The 19240-nt window shown below is 40.6% G+C and overlaps 1 protein-coding gene across 10 annotated transcripts in view; it reads left to right on the top strand.

Annotated features, from left to right (window-relative positions):
• The window catches only part of ANKRD31 (ankyrin repeat domain 31), a 556774-nt gene that overhangs the window by 447674 nt on the left and 89860 nt on the right, over nt 1–19240 (top strand). For all 10 annotated transcript variants that reach the window (XM_056540136.1, XM_056540152.1, XM_056540124.1 and 7 more), the window contains one exon: nt 13180–13276. In XM_056540136.1, the coding sequence (XP_056396111.1) occupies nt 13180–13276 (97 nt within the window). The remainder of the gene's footprint in view (nt 1–13179; nt 13277–19240) is intronic.

The raw sequence follows: 19240 nt of genomic DNA, 5'->3' as shown, positions 1-19240 counted from the left end.
ACGACCAATGGCAGGGGTTTAGGAGCGAGGTGGCAGCTGCCACCTCGGTCCTATCCCTTCAGGATGATCGGAGCGGTCTCTGACTGCTCCGATCATCGTTATTTTCCGGGCGATCGGGTCACCAGAGACCCGATCAGCCCAGAACCCCGCAAGTCCTTGTCATTAGTTAGTCACTAACTGACTGACTAATGACAATGATCTGCAGCAGGGGACCAGTCTGATTGGTCCCCAGCTGCATAGTGTCATCGGTCAGCTGTCCAGGACAGCTGAGATGACGTTTCTATCACCATGCCAACGGACATGGTGATAGAAAATGTATTGGACGTGCATACGCGTCCATTTGCGTTAAGTCACAGAAAAAATGGACGTGTATACACGTCCATTTGCGGGAAGGGGTTAATTTCCTTTTTTCATTTATATATCTGAAGAATGTCTTATCCCCTTTTTTCACAGACTGAGCTAGTTTTTCTTCTGCCTGCGCTTTAGAAGTTCTTATAACTTGCATGGCCTCTTTATGCCTGGTCTTGTAGATTTCCCTATCTTCATTGCTCTGGGTTGTTTTATAATTGCTAAATGCTAGCTTTTAGTTTTTTATGATTTTGGCCACTTCTGCTGAGTACCACAGTGGTCTCTTCCTTTTCCTGATTTTACTGAAAAGTCTAATGCAGTTTGCTGTTGCCTTCAATAATGTGTCTTTTAAGTAGTCCCATTTCTCCTGGACTCCATGTAATCCGTTCCAGTCTGATAGGGACTCATTTATGACTAATCTCATTTTTGAAAAGTCTGTTTTTCTAAAATCTAAAACTTTCGTTTTTGTGTGGTGTGACTCCTTCACTGTTCTTATATTAAACCACACTGACTGGTGATCACTAGATCCCAAGCTTTCGCCTACAATAATATCATATACCAAATCCCCATTTGTGAATACTAAATCCAAAATGGCCTCCCTCCGGGTTGGCTCCTCAACCACTTGTTGTAGAGATAATCCCAGTAGGGAATTTAGAATATCTGTACTTCTGGCAGAACTAGCTATTTTGGTTTTCCAGTTTATATCTGGAAGATTGAAGTCTCCCATAATGATAACTTAATTTTTCATTGTTTTTTTTTTTTTTTTTTAGCTATTTTTTCAACTAGTAGATCATCTAATTCTTTAACTTTCCCAGAATAAGGATTCAGAGCATAGGGTTTGGGGTGGGCATATTTTTTTTTGTTCTGGCTATACTCTGGGTCATCATTCTGGGAACATAACCTATTTTGTCTATTACTAACTCAGTGTACCCCATGTAACGTTCCTTGAGAGGGGGTCCAGCTGTTCTGGCTCCATAGGTAGCTCTGTAAATGCTCAAGGCCCCTGACTGTGCTCCTGCTCTTCCGAGACCTGGTGTGCACCCGCAGAGCAATTTACGTTCTAATATGAGGTATGTCCTTACTCCAAAGAAATGTATTTACAAATTTATGGTGACATTTTCTCCTATTACCCCTTGTGAAAATGAAAAATTTGGGGTAACTCCAGCATTTTAGTGTAAAATATAAAATTTTTCCTTTTCACATCTCACTTTAATGAACATTTATCAAACACCTGTGGGTGTTAAGGCTCGCTGTACTACTTGTTACAATCCTTGAGGGGTGTAGTTTCAAAAATAGTATGCCATGTGATTTATTTTTATTTTTTATTTGCTGTTCTGGCACCATAGGGGCTTCCTTAATGCGACATGCCCCCCAAAAACCATTTCAGCAAAATTTGTTTTCTAAAAGCCAAATGTGACTTCTTCTCTTCTGAGCATTGTAGTGCACCCGCAGTGCACTTGACTTCCACACATGGGGTATTTCCATACTCAGAAGAGATGGGGTTCCAAATTTTGGTGGGCATTTTCTCCTATTACCCCTTTGTGAAAATGTTAAATTTGTGGAAAAACCAGCATTTCAGTTAAAAAATAAATAATTTACACATCCAACTTTAACGAGAAGTCATCAAACACCTGTGGGGGTGTTAAGGCTCACTGTACCCCTTGTAACATTTCTTGAGGGGTGTAGTTTCCAAAATAGTATGCCATGTGTTTTATTTTTTTTGTGCTTTTTTTTTTTTTTTTTTTGCTGTTCTGGCACCATAGGGGCTTCCTAAATGCCACATGTCCAAAAACTGGGTCTACAAGAACATGCGAGTGTAAAAAAGGAAGATTTAGAATTTTCTCCTTCACGTCTAAACATCTAAAGGGTTAACACACTTACTGAATGTCATTTTGAATACTTTGAAGGGTGAAGTTTTTATAATGGGGTCATTTATGGGGTATTTCTAATATGAAGGCCCTTCAAATCTGAACTGCTCCCTGAAAAATTCAGATTTAGAAAATTTTGTGAAAAATTGCAAAATTGCTGCTCTCTGATGTATTCCAAAAGTAAAAACATGTCAACTTTATGATGCAATCATAAAGTAGACATATTGTATATGTGAATCAATATATAATTTATTTGGGATGTCCATTTTCCTTATAATGCAAAATGTTAAAATTTTTCATCCAATTTTTGAATTGATGCAAGTATGGACAAAAATTTCCCACTAACATAAAGTAGAATATGTCACGAAAAAACTATCTCAGAATCAGAATGAAAAGTAAAAGCATCCCAGAGTTATTAATACTTAACGTGACAGTGGTTAGTTGTGCAAAAAATGCCCGGGTCCTTAACCCCTGAAGGACCAAGCATTTTTCAGTTTTTGCACTTTAGTTTTTTCCTCCTTACATTTTAAAAATCATAACCCTTTCAATTTGCACCTAAAAATCCATATGATGGCCACGAATTCTACTTTGTAATGACATCAGTAATTATACCCAAAAATCTACGGCGAAACGGAAAAAAAATTATTGTGCGACAAAATTGAAGAAAAAACGCCATTTTGAAAATTTTGAGGGCTTCCGTTTCAACACAGTAAATTTTTTGGTAAAAATAACACCTTATCTTTATTCTGTAGGTCCATATGATTAAAATGATACCCTACTTATATAGGTTTGATTTTGTCTTACTTCTGGAAAAAATCATAACTACATGCTTGAGAATTTATACGTTTAAAATTGTCATCTTCTGACCCCTATAACTTTTTTATTTTTCCACGAACAGGGCAGTATGAATTTTTTGTACTGTGATCTGAAGTTTTTATCGGTATCATTTTTGTTTTGATCAGACTTTTCGATCCCTTTTTATTCATTTTTTGATGGTGGCCAAAAATACGCTATTTTGGACTTTGGAATTTTTTTGCACGTACACCATTGACCTTTAGCTAATGATATATTTTTATGGTTCCACCGTGGCGATAGCACATATGTTTGTTTTAATTTTTATTTACACACTTTTGTTTTAAATTGGAAAAGGGGGTGATTCAGATTTTTATTAGGGAAGAGGTTAAATCACATTTATTACCTTTTTTTTTTATTACTTTTTCTATGCAGTGTTATAGCGCCCTCTAGGGGCTGTAACATTGCATATACTGATTGCAGGCACTGTTCAATGCATTGCCATAGGAATGCATTGATCAGTGTTTTCTGCACTTGATTGCTCAAGCCTGGAATTCAGTCTTGGAGTAATCAAATGCCGATCGGACAGCCTGGAAGAAGGTAGGACACCTCCCGCTGTCCTCTCAGCTGTTGGTGATGCCGCAATTTCACCGCGGCGGTCCCAAACAGCTCCGCTGAGCAAACTGGCAGTGTATTCTCCCGTTTTAGATGCCGCAATCAACTTTGATCGCAGCGTCTAAAGGGTTAATACCAGACATCTGCCCAATCGGAGATGTCCGGTATTAGCCTCGAGTTCTGGTTGCTGACAACAACTGGGATCCCGCAGAAACAAAGCGCGCTCAGAAGCTTCAATGATCGGGTGCCGGCCACGGACGTAAATATACGTCTGTGGTCGTTAATGGGTTAAGGTGAAAATAGGCTGTGTCCTTAAGGGGTTAAAAAGGGTTCTCTGGTAAAATACAATTTTTTTTCAGATCAACTCGTGCCAGAAAGTTAAACAGATTTGTAAATTACTTCTATTTAAAAATCTTAATACTTGTGCTCCATAGGAAGTTCTTTTCTTTTTACATTTCTTTTCTGTCTGACCACAGTGCTCTCTGCTGACAACTCTGTCCATGTCAGGAACAGACTTGTGCACTAGAATGGACTGAATCCATTACTAAGCCAGGGCTTAGTGCTAGCCCAAAAAAGAGCTAGCGCTAACCCCCAATTATTACCTCGGTACCCACCGCCACAGGGGTGTAGGGAAGAGCCAGTACCAACAGGCCCGGAGCGTCAAAAATGGCACTCCTGGGCCTAGGCGGTAACAGGCTGGCATTATTTAGGCTGGGGAGGGCCAGTAACAATGGTCCTCGCCCACCCTGGTAACGTCAGGCTGTTGCTGTTTGGTTGGTATTATGCTGAGAATGAAAATATGGGGAACCCTATGCATTTTTTTTATTTTATTTATTTATTTAAATAAAAAAAATAAAAGAAAACGTATAGGGTTCCCCGTATTTTCAGCACAATATCAACCAAACAGCAACAGCCTGATGTTACCAGGGTGGGCAAGGACCATTGTTACCGGCCCTCCCCAGCCTAAATAACGCCAGCCTGTTACCGCCGAGGCCCAGGAGTGCCATTTTTTACGCTCTGGGCCTGTTGGTACCGGCTCTTCCCGGCACCCCTGTGGCGGTGGATACCGGGGTAATAATTGGGGGTTAGCGCTAGCTGTTTTTGAGGCTAGCACTAAGCCTTGGATTAGTAATGGATTCCGTCAATTACACCGGCTTCCACTACTAAGCCTGAAAATTCAATAAAAAAAAAAAAAAACACAACACATTGGAAAAATTATTTTATTTAACCCCTTAAGGACCAGGCCATTTTACACCTTAGGACCAGAGCGTTTTTTCAACATCTGACCACTGTCACTTTAAACATTAATAACTCTGGGATGCTTTTACCTATCATTCTGATTCCGAGATTGTTTTTTCTTGACACATTCTCCTTTATGTTATTGGTAAAATTTTGTCGATACTTGCATCGTTTCTTAGTGAAAAATTCCAAAATTTGCTGAAAAAATTGAAAATTTTGCATTTTTCTAACTTTGAAGCTCTCTGCTTGTAAGGAAAATGGATATTCCAAATAAAAAAAAAAATTATTCACAAATACAATATGTCTACTTTATGTTTGCATCATAAAATTGACGTGTTTTTACTTTTGGAAGACACCAGAAGTTAAAGTTAAGCTTCAAAGTTAAGCAGCAATTTTCCAATTTTTCACAAAATTTGGAAACTCACTATTTTTCAGGGACCAGTTCAGGTTTGAAGTGGATTTGAAGGGTCTTCATATTAGAAATACCCCACAAATGACCCCATTATAAAAACTGCACCCCCCAAAGTATTCAAAATGACATTCAGTCAGCGTTTTAACCCTTTAGGTGTTTCACAGGAATAGCAGCAAAGTGAAGGAGAAAATTCACCATCTTCATTTTTTACACTCGCATGTTCTTGTAGACCCAATTTTTGAATTTTTACAAGGGGTAAAAGGAGAAAATTTATACTTATATTTGTAGCCCAATTTCTCTTGAGTAAGGACATACCTCATATGTCCATGAAAAGTGTTCGGCGGGCGCAGTAGAGGGCTCAGAAGCGAAGGAGCGACAAGGGGATTTTGGAGAGTATGTTTTTCTGAAATGGTTTTTGGGGGGCATGTTGCATTTAGGAAGCCCCTATGGTACCAGAACAGCAAAAAATCCCCACATGGCATACCATTTTGGAAACTAGACCCCTTGGGGAACGTAACAAGGGGTAAAGTGAACCTTAATACCGCACAGGTGTTTCACGACTTTTGCATATGTAAAAAAATATATATATTTTTTCTCTAAAATGTGTGTTTCCCCCCAAATTTCACATTTTTGCAAGGTTTAATAGCAGAAAATACCCCCCAAAATTTGTAACCCCATCTCTTCTGAGTATGAAGGTACCCCATAAGTGGACCTGAAGTGCACTACGGGCGAACTACAATGCTCAGAAGAGGAGTCATATTTGGCTTTTGGAGAGCAAATTTTGGTCGGGGGGCATGTCGCATTTAGGAAGCCCCTATGGTGCCAGGACAGCAAAATAACCCCAACATGGCATTGCATTTCATTTTGGAAACTAGACCCCTTGAGGAACGTAACAAGGGGTACAGTGAGCATTTACCCCCCACTGGTGTCTGTCAGAACTTTGGAACAGTGGGCTGTACAAATTTTTTTTATTTGCACAGCCCACTGTTCCAAAGATCTGTCAGACACCAGAGGGGTGTAAATTCTCACTGCACCCCTTATTACATTTCGTGAGGGGTGTAGTTTCCGAAATGGGGTCACATGTGTTTTTTTTTTTTTTTTTGCGTTTGTCAAAACCGCTGTAACAATCAGCCACCCCTGTGCAAATCACCTCAAATGTACATGGTGCACTCTCCCTTCTGGGCCTTGTTGTGCGCCCCCAGAGCACTTTGCGCCCACTTATGGGGTATCTCCGTAGTCGGGAGAAATTGCATTACAAATTTTGGGGGGCGTTTTTCCCTTTTACCTCTTGTCAAAATGAAAAGTATAGGGCAACACCAGCGTGTTAGTGTAAAAAATTTATTTTTTTACACTAACATGCTGTTGTAGACCCCAACTTCACCTTTTCATAAGGGGTTAAAGGAGAAAAAGCCCCCCAAAATTTGTAACACAATTTCTCCCGAGTACGGCGATACCCCATATGTGACCCTATTATGTTGCCTTGAAATACGACAGGGCTCCAAAGTGAGAGCGCCATGCGCATTTGAGGCCTGAATTAGGGATTTGCATAGGGGTGGACATAGGGGTGTTCTACGCCAGTGATTCCCAAACAGGGTGCCTCCAGCTGTTGCAAAACTCCGAGCATGCTTGGACAGTCAACGGCTGTCCGGCAATACTGGGAGTTGTTGTTTTGCAACAGCTGGAGGCTCCATTTTGGAAACAGTGGCATACCGGACGTTTTTCATTTTTATTGGGGAGGGGGGCTGTGTAGGGGTATGTGTATATGTAGTGTTTTTTTTACTTTTTATTTTGTGTTAGTGTAGTGTAGTGTTTTTAGGGTACAGTCACACGGCAGGGGATTACAGCGAGTTCCCGCTGCGAGTTTGAGCTACCGCGCAAAATTTGCTGCATCGCAAACTTGCTGCCTGATACTCACTGAAAGCCCCCTGCCCATGTGAATGTACCCTGTACATTCACAAGGGGGGGACCTCCAGCTGTTGCAAAACTACAACTCCCAGCATGCACAGTTTATCAGTGCATGCTGGTAGTTATAGTTTTGCAACAGCTGGAGGCACACGGTTGGGAAACACTGAGTTAGGAAACAGACAATGTTTCCCAACCAGTGTGCCCCCTGTTGTTGCAAAACCACAACTCCCAGCATTCTCAGGCATGCTGGGAGTAGTAGTTCGGCAACATCTTTGGAGCCAGATGTTGCCGAACTACAACTCCCAGCATGCTGGGAGTTGTAGTTTTGCAACATCTGGAGGACTACAGTTTGCAGACCACTAATACAGTGGTTCCCAATCTGTGCCCTTCCAGATGTTGCAAAACTACAACTCCCAGTATGCCAAAACTGTCCAGGCATGCTGGGAGTTGTAGTTCTGCAACATCTGAAGGGCCAGATGTTACAGAACTAAAACTCCCAGCATGCCTGGACAGTAAGGACATGCTGAGGATGTGTAGTTTTGCAACATCTGGAAGGGCACAGTGGTCTCCAAACTGTGGACCTCCAGATGTTGCAAAACTGCAACTCCCAGCATGCCCAGACACCAAGGGCTGTCTGGGCATGCTGGGAGTTGTAGTTTACAGGGTCCTATTACAGCAATGCATGTCGCTTTACGGCGACGTGCATTGCTGTAAAGGGCCCGACCGCGGCTGAATATCTACTCACCTGTCGCCGCCGCCGCCATCTTCCTCGCTGGGATCCGGGTCTTCAGGGACGAGGTAAGTACCAGGGCCGGTCCCCAGCACTCCCCCATCCCCCGTCGCATCCTCCGGTCTTCCTCCCGTCCTCTCCGGACTTCCAGGGGCCGGGCAGGGCGGGAGGAAGTAACCGCCCCCCCCCCCCCTTGCGATTGGTCGGTTAGTAAACCGACTGATCGCAGGGGATCGGAGGAGGTGGCATGCTTGCCACCTTGCTCCGATACTTCAGCATGGTCCTGGCTGTCTGTGACAGCCGGGATCATGCGAAATTACCGGGCGGTCGGGTCCCAGAGACCCGATCAGCCCGGTATCGCCGCAGATCGGCGTTTGCCCTGGATGCCTGCTGAAGGATTTCAGCAGGCATCCAGTTCCGATCTCTGCCCGGCGAGCGGCAGAGATCGGAAATACAACAGGACGTTCTCTAACGTCCTTTGGCATTAAAGCCCAGGTAGTGGGGACGTTAGAGAACGTCCTATGTCCTTAACAGGTTAAAAAAACACTTCTCCACAGCCCTCGTTAACCATTTTATAAAAAAAATATATATATTCCGCCGTAATCCATCAAATCCGCAGTAATCCTCTGCATACACGGATCTGAAATGAGAAGAAAAAAAACACAAAAAATTGGTTATGACATTTTTGGCGCTGTCCGCTGGGGAGAGCACCCATGATGCAATGTCTACCGAAACAGGGAGCCACCAATTGGTGCAAAACTACAACTCCCAGCATGCCCAGACAGCCTTTGGCTGTCAGGGCATGCTGGGAGTTGTAGTTTAGCAACAGCTGGAGTCTCCCTGTCTAGGTAGACACTGCCAGAAGGGTCTGTTCACATTATACAAAACAGACAATGTGAACAGAGCTTCAGATTAACTAGCCTAGTTCCCTTCTGTAGCTCTGCCCCTGATGACGTCATCATTAGGGGGCGGAGCTACACGGACCTGCCCAGTACTCGAGGGAAGTAAGCGGAATTCGTCTTCTGTGTACATTATATACAGCTATCTATAGACAGCTGTATATAGTGTATACCACCCAAAGGGTTAACCTACACTGTCCAGCAGTGTAAGTTAATTCTTTCCTTGCTGGGCTTGCGCATAGCGCACAGCTCAGCAAGGGGTTAAGTGAGCCAGCAATGTGTACACTGTATACACATTGCAGGCTCACTGTAAGTTCTTGCTGGGCAGTAGATATACGATGTATACCTACGGCTCAGCATCAGCTGTTCTGTGGGATCTGTAGCCCTGAGAACAGCTGATCCAGACATTCACATAAGGAGGATCGCAGCAGGTGTCAGGAGGAGTGACATCTGCTGGGATCTGTCCCTTACTGCAGGTACTAATACTCTCAACATGGAGCACCCTCTGCTCCATGCTGGGAGCTGTAGTACCTGCATTAATAGACATATTGCAGCGAGTATAACTTCTGACACCCGCTGAAATCTGTCTATTAATGCAGGTACTACAGCTCCCAGCATGGAGCAGAGTGTACTCCATTTTGGGAGTAGTAGTACTTGTAGTAAAGGAAAGATCACTGCGGGTATCACTCCTGACACCCGCTGTGATGCTCCTGTATAATGTATGGATGCGGCGGCCGCTCTCCTATGGTCCCTTGCACAGCCATATATATACACATATTCCTATTTCTCACAGAGAGCTGTGATTGGCTGGAACCATCTGGCCAATCACAGCTCTGCGGGAAATATGAATATGTGTATATATACGTGAGTGCAGGGGACCATAGAAGAGCTGCCGCCGCATCTATACATTATACAAGAGGATCGCAAGGGACCCCGGCGATCTGTCAATTAGAGCAGGTGACTACTACTCCCATCATGGAACAGTGTGTTCCATGCTGGGAGTAGTAGTACTACCTAAAAAATTTTTTTTTAAAAGTGTAAAACACGCACACACTACATTTTTATTATTGTCGGCTACATTTTTAGTGCTTTACCCGCTCACATAAATTGATCCCTGTTTAAAAATTTATAAACATTTCATAATAAAAAGATAGATTTCGTTAGATACAATTTTTTCCATCACTACTGTATCTTTTTTATTATTTTTTGTTATTACAATGATTTCTTTATGTTCGTTTATGGATAACGAATGCATTCGTTATTTACCGCATGCATTCGGTAAATAACGAATGCATTCGTTATTTTGCTATTTGTATTATCGTGGCTATTCGGGAATGTTCAAAATATGTTTTCGTGCATTCGGATCGGTCCGAATGCCCAAAAACGGTAAAATTCGGTAAATTAGACATTCGTGCCGAACCGAATTGCACATGTCTAATGGAGATTTGCTTCTGATCTTTACAGTTCCTGAGACAGACAGAGGTGTCAGCAGAGAGCACTGTGGTCAGACAGAAAATACATTTAAAAAGAAAAGAACTTCCTCTGTAGTATACAGCAGTTGATAAGTAGTGGAAGGATTAAGATTTTAAATAAGTCATAAGTCATTTACAAACCTGTTTAACATTCTGGCACCAGTTGATTTAAAAAGAAAAAATGTTTTTCACCCTTTCAAGAATGCTCCAGAGTGGACAAGAAATCAGGATAGGCACACTGCCACATGTCGCGCAGCAGGGTAATGGCCTGAGTGTATGTGTTTTCACCTGATCAAAAGTAGTTGCTACAGAGAGAGATTTTGTATAAAAAATGTCTTTTCTAGTGGTCTGCTGCTCATGTGTTCTTAGGGAAGAGGTCATGAGTGTGTACGTTTTTTGGGGATCCTGTGTGCGCAATCTAGAAGGTGTTGCTTCTTGGGGTCCACATAAGGGCACAAAGGGGATAACTGTCTCTTTGTTGGGGCACAAAGGGGGAGGGGCAGTAAGGTGTAGGGGGCAGTATCACTGTGGGGCACTAAGCAAACATTATTATTTTGTGGTGGGCACAATGGTACATTGGAGGCACTACAGATATAACTGTATTCACCTTTTACAATGTAGAAATGGGTATTTGACCATAACTAAATTATTAAGGGGTATAATATTATACATAAAGCTAAGCTACTGTATCTACTCCTGCTGTGCTATAGAAGTTGATTTATAGATTTGTGTTGTAATATACAGTATCTCACATAAGTGAGCACACCCCTCACATTTTTGTAAATATTTTATTAAATCTTTTCATGTGACAACACTAAAGAAATGACACTCTGCTACAATGTAAAGTAGTGAGTGCACAACCTGTATAGTGTTTAATGTTGTGTCCCCTCAAAATAACTCAACACACAGCCATTACTGTCTAAACCATTATTACCATTATTTTTCACTGCCTTAACCCCTTAAGGACCAGGCCCATTTTGACCTTAAAGGGGTACTCCGCCCCTAGACATCTTATCCCCTATCCAAAGGATAGGGGATCAGATGTCAGATCGCCACGGTCCCGCTGCTGGGGACCCCGGGGATTGCCGCTGCGGCACCCCGCTGTCATTACTGGACAGAGCGAGTTCGCTCTGCACGTAATGACGGGCAGTACAGGGGCTGGAGCATCGTTACGTCATGGCTCCGCCCCTCGTGACATCACTACCTGCCCCCCTGAATACGAGTCTATGGGAGGGGGCGTGATTACTTGTAGTAAGGGGGCGGGCCATGATGTCACGAGGGGCGGAGCCATGATGTCACACTGCTCCGTCCCATGTATCGCCCGTCATTATTCACAGAGCGAACTAGCTCTGTGCAGTAATGACAGCGGGGTGCCGCAGCGGCGATCCCCGGGGTCCCCAGCAGCGGGACCACGGCGATCTCACATCTTATCCCCTATCCTTTGGATAGGGGATAAGATGTCTAGGGACAGAGTACCCCTTTAAGGACCAGACCAATTTTATTTTTGCATTTTCGTTTTTTCCTCCTCGCCTTCTAAAAATCATAACTCTCTTATATTTCCATCCACAGACCCATATGAGGGCTTATTTTTTGTGTCACCAGTTGTACTTTGTAATAACATCACTTATTTTACCATAAAATGTACGGTGCAACCAAACAAATATTATTTATGTGGGAAAATTGAAAAGAAAACCACAATTTAGCAAATTTTGGAAGGTTTTGTTTTCATGCTGTACACTTTCCGGTAAAAATTACAGGTTTTCTTTATTCTGTGGGTCAATACGATTAAAATAATACCCAAGTTATATGCTTTTCTATAATTGTACCACTTAAAAAAAATCTCAAACCATTTTAACAAAATTAGTATGTTTGAAATTACCCGATTTGACCACCTATAACTTTCTAATTTTTCCGTATATGGGGCGGTATGAGGGCTCATTTTTTGTGCCATGATCTGTAGCTTTTATCAGTACCATGTTTGCTTAGGTTTTACTTTTTATAAATTTTTTATTAATTGTTTTTGGAATAAAATGTGACAAAAAGCAGCAATTTTGGACTTTTTTTAAAATTTGTTTTGCCCTTCACCGTATGGGATGATTAACAAAATATTATGTATAGTTCAGACTTTTCCACACGCGGGGATACCAAATATGTGTATTAATTATTTTTTTACGCTTTTTTGGGGGTAAAATGGGAAAATGGACGTTTTACCTTTTTATTGGGGGAGGGGATTTTTCAAATTTTTTAACTTGTTTATTTTACATTTTTTTCCTATTTTTCTTTTTTTTTTAACACTTTTTATGTTCCCATAGGGGACTATTCATTGCAATCAGTTGATTGCTAATACTGTTCAGTGCTATGTATAGGACATAGCACTGCTCAGTATTATCGGTGATCTTCTGCTCTGGTCTGCTCGATCTCAGACCAGAGCAGAAGACCCCGGGAGACGGCCGGAGCCAGGTGAGGGGACCTCCGGCTGCCATGCTGGATGATCGGATCTCTGCAGCAGCGCTGCGGGCAATCCAATCATCCATTGAAAGTACCACACTGCGGCAGATGCCGTTATCTGTATTGATCACGGCATCTGAGGGGTTAATGGCGGACATCTGTGCGATCGCGGATGTCCGCCATTACTGGCGGGTCCCTGGCTGCTGATCGCATGACGGGCATGACGCGAGCACCGCTCCGGTGCTCGTGATCATGGTGGGGTGTAAATGTACGTCATGGTGAGCTAAGTACCACGCCCCTAGACATGTTATCCCCTATCCATAGGACACTCATTTAGATCGTAATGATCTTTCTAAATCCTTGTAGATAAAGGTAATCTTTTAAGGCTAATTTTCATGCGTAAATATTTGTTTAATAATTATCCATTTATTATGTAATTTTACCTGTACAGAAACATGTATTGAAGAACTTAATGCAATACAAAATGCAATTAATAACACAGTAAATCTGCAGAAAATTAAGAGAGATGCCCTTGCAAAAAAATACAGGTAACTGATATGATTTTCATTTCTTTCCTACATATCTTTCTCTTGTTCTTCTTTCTTATCTGCTATAGTGCAGCAAATGTATAGCTGTATTGTTCTTTTTTTTTCTTTTTTTGTAAATTAGTTTCCTTTTTAGGGTAAAGAAAAAATCACATTGAAATATTTACAGAGGGAAAAATAATGAAGTCGGTGTTGGCACGTAGGCCAGGCTTACAGTAACTCTACCACTTAGATGGAGTATGTTGACTGTAAATCAGTAACAGAATAACTACAAGTGAGGAAAATAGTAAGAAACAATAAGAGTAGCAAAAGAAATTACCAAGGGATCTCCAGAATAGTTTTAAGGAAGTATACCTAATAATTCAGTGTCAGTGTAAAGAATATGAATAAAAAGAAGAAATAGCATGAGAAAGCAGAAAAAAAAGAGGAAGAAGAAAGAGTGTAAAAAAGGCAAGGGGAGCTGCAATGGGTTTGGGTAGCCTTGTTGGCCTAGGCTAAAGTGGAGAGATAGCTGTAAGTTTAAGGGGAGAGATAGCTGTATATGAGGCATTATTTTTTATAAATTAAGAATTTAAGGAAAGTAATATTTTTAGCCCACCATACTAAAATTATAAATGGACCAAGATATGTTCACTAAATATGCTATTTTGTATCTACAACTTCTATGCAGACCTGTGTGTCCTTATGTTTACAGAATACAAAGAAACTCTGTATTCTGTGCTTTTAAAGAATGCCATATTGGGGTCGTCACTGGGCACTTCTCTAACAGGGAGTAGCTTGGGAACCTGACGATGGGATTTTGTTCATGGAGTCTCAACATTGTTCTTTGTTCCTATGGGCCCTTTCCTCCTTAATATCCAGCATGTATCAAGAGGCAGGTTTAAAAATGTTGACATATTGGTACCGGGTGCCAACTCGTCTTTACAAGATGTTCCCTGCTACCTCTCTGTTAGTGGGGCTGTGGTTAACACAAGCCTATCCTACACGTTTTGAGATTTTGGATCAATCCCCCCCTTCCCGCAGTGCAATCTCGGGTGGGGGCAATCCGTACTTCTCCTTCCATGGCTGCCTTGGATCTGTGGCGTAGGTGCAACCAAATAAGCACATATCACACAGATCAATGGTTTTAATAGAACTGCATTGATCTGTATGAGGAATCTAATGATTCTTCCTAAAAGTCCCCTAATGGGACTTATAAAGTGCATTAAAAAAAAAAAAGTTTAATAAAAGTTTAAAGAAACACAATTTAATCCTTTCCATAGTAAAAGTTCACATCACCCCTTTTGCCCATTTTCCATATAGAAAATATGTAAACATAATAAAAATAAACATATTTGGTATTGGCCAGTGCGTAATTGTCCAAACTATTAAAATATAACATTATATATCCTGTACGGTAAATGGGGGTAACGTAAAGAAAATAACAAAAAACTGAATATTTTTTTTATGTATATAACATCATATCCCCCAAAAAATTAAGTACAAAGCGTTCAAAAAGTCTGATCAATACCAAAATGGTACCGATACAAGCAGCAGATTAAGGCGCAAAATATGAGCCCTCATTCAGCCCAGTATACGTTAAAATGTTATAAGAGTCAGAAATATATTTTTTTTTATAAAAAAACCGTTTGGAATTTTTTTAACCTCTCGGGGACTTGGGGCTTTTACTTTTTTGCACTTTCGTTTTTTCCTCCTCACTTTTTAAAAATCAAATGATGTCATTACAAAGTAGAATTGGTGGCACAAAAAAATAAGCCATCAGTCATTTTAACCAAAAATCTATGGCAAAACAAAAAAAAAATCATTGTGCAACGAAATTTAAAAAAAAAATTTAAAAAAACATGCCATTTTGTAATTTTTGGGGGCTTCCGTTTCTACGCAGTAAATTTTTAGGTAAAAATAACACCTTATCTTTATTCTGTAGGTCCATACAATTAAAATGATACCCTACTTATATAGGTTTGATTTTGTATTCTGAAAAAAAGCATAACTACATGCAGGAAAATGTATACGTTTAAAATAGTCATTTTTTGACCCCTATAACTTTTTTATTTTTTTGCGTACAGGGTGGTATGAGGGCTAATTTTTTGCGCCCTCCAAATTTGCATTTTGTTTTTCAATTTAAAAAATGTAAGGTGTCATTACAAAGTACAATTGGTCCTGCAAAAAACAAGCCCTTATATGGGTCTGTAGATGGGAAAATAAGAGGTATGACTATTATAGGACGAGGAGGAAAAAACTAATGTTAAAAAAACTAAATAAGTAAATTAATAAAGACTGTATTTACATACTATTTTGATTGAAATTATTTTGTGTACCAGGAAAAGTGGATTTTCATGAGGGACAAGTAGATTGTGCTCCGTTTTAGTCCATTTGACAAATATTTTTTTAATTTTTACACTCCTGGTACTAGTCCTCCTTTCAGGATTGTGATGCTGTTTTCTGGCTGTTGGTGGATTCTTTCCCCTCTTCCTCTCCCTTGTTTGTGGTGTAGGTAGTGTCTTTTGTGGTGGTGGTTTTTGTGTTGTCTTTTGCCACTCCCCTCTTTCTGTTTCCTGCCTTCTCTGTTTATATTCTCTCCATTCTTTTTTTCTTCCCCTTTTTCTCTTTGGTTTGTTGTGTTTCCCTAGTTATTGTGTCATTGGCTAATGGTAAATTGCACTCTAATGGACCATACAACATTGGCGGCCTTAAGCTCACTATTGGCTTACACTATGTGGAATGTTACTTCAGTTTTTAGATGAGCAAGCAAAGATACAGCGATCAGCACTGTTAGATATAGTCTCAGGTGTGTTACTTCTCCCCTGGAGTGCTATTGGCTTCCTTTAACCCCTTAAGGACCCAGCCTAAATATACCTTAAGGACCCAGCCATTTTTTGAACATCTGACCACTGTCACTTTAACCATTAATAACTCTGGGATGCTTTTACCTTTCATTCTGATTCCGAGACTGTTTTTTCGTGACATATTCTAGTTTATGTTAGTGGTAAAATTTTGTCGATACTTGCATCATTTCTTGGTGAAAAATTCAAAAATTTGATGAAAAAATAGAAAATTTTGAATTTTTTTTTACTTTGAAGCTCTCTGCTTATAAGGAAAATGGATATTCCAAATAAATTATATATTGATTCACATATACAATATGTCTACTTTATGTTTCCATCATAAAGTTGACATGTTTTTACTTTTGGAAGACACCAGAGGGCTTCAAAATATAGCAGCAATTTTCCAATTTTTCACAAAATTTTCTAAATCGGAATTTTTCAGAGACCACTTAAGTTTTGAAGTGGATTTCAAGGGCTTTCTTATTAAAAATAACCCATAAATGACCCCATTATTAAAACTGCACACCTCAAAGTATTCAAAATGACATTCAGAAAGTTTTTTTTAACCCTTTAGGTGTTTCACAGGAATAGCAACAAAGTGAAGGAGAAAATTCAAAATCTTCATTTTTTTACACTCACATGTTCTTGTAGACCCAGTTTTTGAATTTTTACAAGGGGTAATAGATGAAAAATCCCCCCAAAATTTGTAACCCAATTTCTCTCGAGCAAGGAAATACCTCATATGTGGATGTCAAGTGTTCGGCGGGCGCAGTAGAGGGCTCAGAAGGGAAGGAGCGACAATAGGATTTTGGAGAGGGAATTTTTCTGAAATGGTTTTCGGGGGGCATGTCACATTTAGGAAGCCCCTATGGTGCCAGAACAGCAGAAAACCCCCACATGGCATACCATTTTGGAAACTACACCCCTCAAGGCACATAACAAGGGGTCCAGTGAGCCTTAACACCCCACAGGTGTTTGACGACTTTTCGTTAAAGTCGGATGTGTAAATGAGAAAAAAAAAATGTTTTTCACTAAAGTGCAGTTTTTTCCCCAAATTTATAATTTTTACAAAGGGTAATGGGAGGAAATGCCCCCCAAAATTTTTAACCCCATCTCTTCCGAGTATATAAATACCCCATGTTAGGATATAAAATGCTCTGCAAGCAAACTACAATGCTAAGAAGAGAAGGAGTCACATTTAGCTTTTGGAAAGCAAATTTTGCTGAAATGGTGTTTGGGGGGCATGTCACATTTAGGAAGCACCTAGGGTGCCAGAACAGCAAAAAAAAAAAACACATGGCATACCATTTTGGAAACTACACCCCTCAAGGAACGTAACAAGGGGTGCAGTGAGCCTTAAAGGGGTATTCCATGAAAAACTTTTTTATATATATCAACTGGTTCCAGAAAGTTAAACAGATTTGTAAATTACTTCTATCAAAAAATCTTAATCCTTTCAGTACTTATGAGCTTCTGAAGTTAAGGTTGTTCTTTTCTGGCTAAGTAATCTCTGATGACACGTGTCTCGGGAAACGCCCAGTTTAGAAGCAAACTCCCATAGCAAACCTCTTCTAAACTGGGTAGTTCCCGAGACACGTGTCATCAGAGATTACTTAGACAGAAAAGAACAACCTAAACTTCAGAAGCTCATAAGTACTGAAAGGATTAAGATTTTTTAATAGAAGTAATTTACAAATCTGTTTAACTTTCTGGAGCCAGTTTATATATAGAAAAAAGTTTTTTCCTGGATAACCCCTTTAACACCTTACATGTATTTCACGACTTTTTGGGAAAGTTGGATGCGTAAATGAAAAAATATTATTTTTTCACTAAAATGCTGTGTTTTCCCCAATTTTTACATTTTTACAAGGGGTAATAGGAGAAAATGACCACCAAAATTTGTAACCCCATTTCTTCTGAGTATGGAAATACCCCATGTTTGGACGTCAAGTGCTCTGCTGGCACAATACAATGCTCAGAAGTGGAGGAGCGCCATTGAGCTTTTTGAAAGAGAATTTGTTTGGAATGGAAGTCGGGGGGCATGTGCGTTTACAAAGCCCCCCGTGGTGCCAGAACAGTCGACCCCCGCACATGTGACCCCATTTTGGAAACTACACCCCTCACAGAATTTAATAAGTGGTGCAGTGAGTATTTACACCCCACTGGCATTTGACAGATCTTTGGAACAGTGGGCTGTGCAAATGAAAAATTTAATATTTCATTTTCAAGGATCACTGTTCCAAAAATCTGTCAGACACCTGTGGGGCGTAAATGCTCACTGTACCCCTTATTACATTACACGAGGGGTGTAGTTTCCAAAATGGGGTCACATGTGGGGGGGTCCATTGTTCTGGCACTATGAGGGCTTTGTAAACACACGTGGTCTTCAATTCCGGACAAATTTTCTCTTCAAAATCCCAATGGCGCTCCCTCTCTTCTGAGCATTGTGGTTTGCCCGTAGAGCACTTTACATGCACACATGGGGTATGTTCTTACTCAGAAGAAATGGGGTTACAAATTTTGGGGGGCTTTTTTTCCTATTTTCCCTTGTGAAAATGAAAAATTTAGGGTAACACTAGCATTTTAGCGAAAAAAAATGTTTTTCTCATTTTCCCATCCAACTATTTTGTCAAACACCTGTGAGGTGTTAAGGCGCACTATACCCCTTGTTACGGTCAGTGAGGGGTGTAGTTTCCAAAATGGGGTCACATGTGGGTATTTCTTTTTTTGTGTTTATGTCAGAACCGCTGTAAAATCAGCCACCCCTGTGCAAATCACTAATTTAGGCCTCAAATGTACACAGTGCGCTCTCACTCCTGAGCCTTGTTGTGCGTCCGCAGAACATTTTACGCCCACATCTGGGGTATTTCCGTACTCAGGAGAAATTGCATTACAAATTTTGGGGGTCTTTTTTTGCTTTTACCGCTTGTGAAAATAAAAAGTATGGGGTAACACCAGCATGCTAGTTTAAAAAATGAAAAAAAATGTTACACTAACAAGCTGGTGTAGACCCCAACTTTTCCTTTTCATAAGGGGTAAAAGGAAAAAAAGCCCCCCAAATTTGTAGTGCAATTTCTCCCGAGTACAGCGATACCCCATATGTGACCCAAAACTGTTTCCTTGAAATACGATAGGGCTCTGA

The sequence above is a fragment of the Hyla sarda genome, chromosome 1, assembly GCF_029499605.1.
Source record: "Hyla sarda isolate aHylSar1 chromosome 1, aHylSar1.hap1, whole genome shotgun sequence".
In the NCBI taxonomy this organism is placed as follows: domain Eukaryota; kingdom Metazoa; phylum Chordata; class Amphibia; order Anura; family Hylidae; genus Hyla; species Hyla sarda.
The sequence above is the reverse complement of the archived record's forward strand: the minus strand, read 5'-3'. Positions and strand labels throughout refer to the sequence as shown.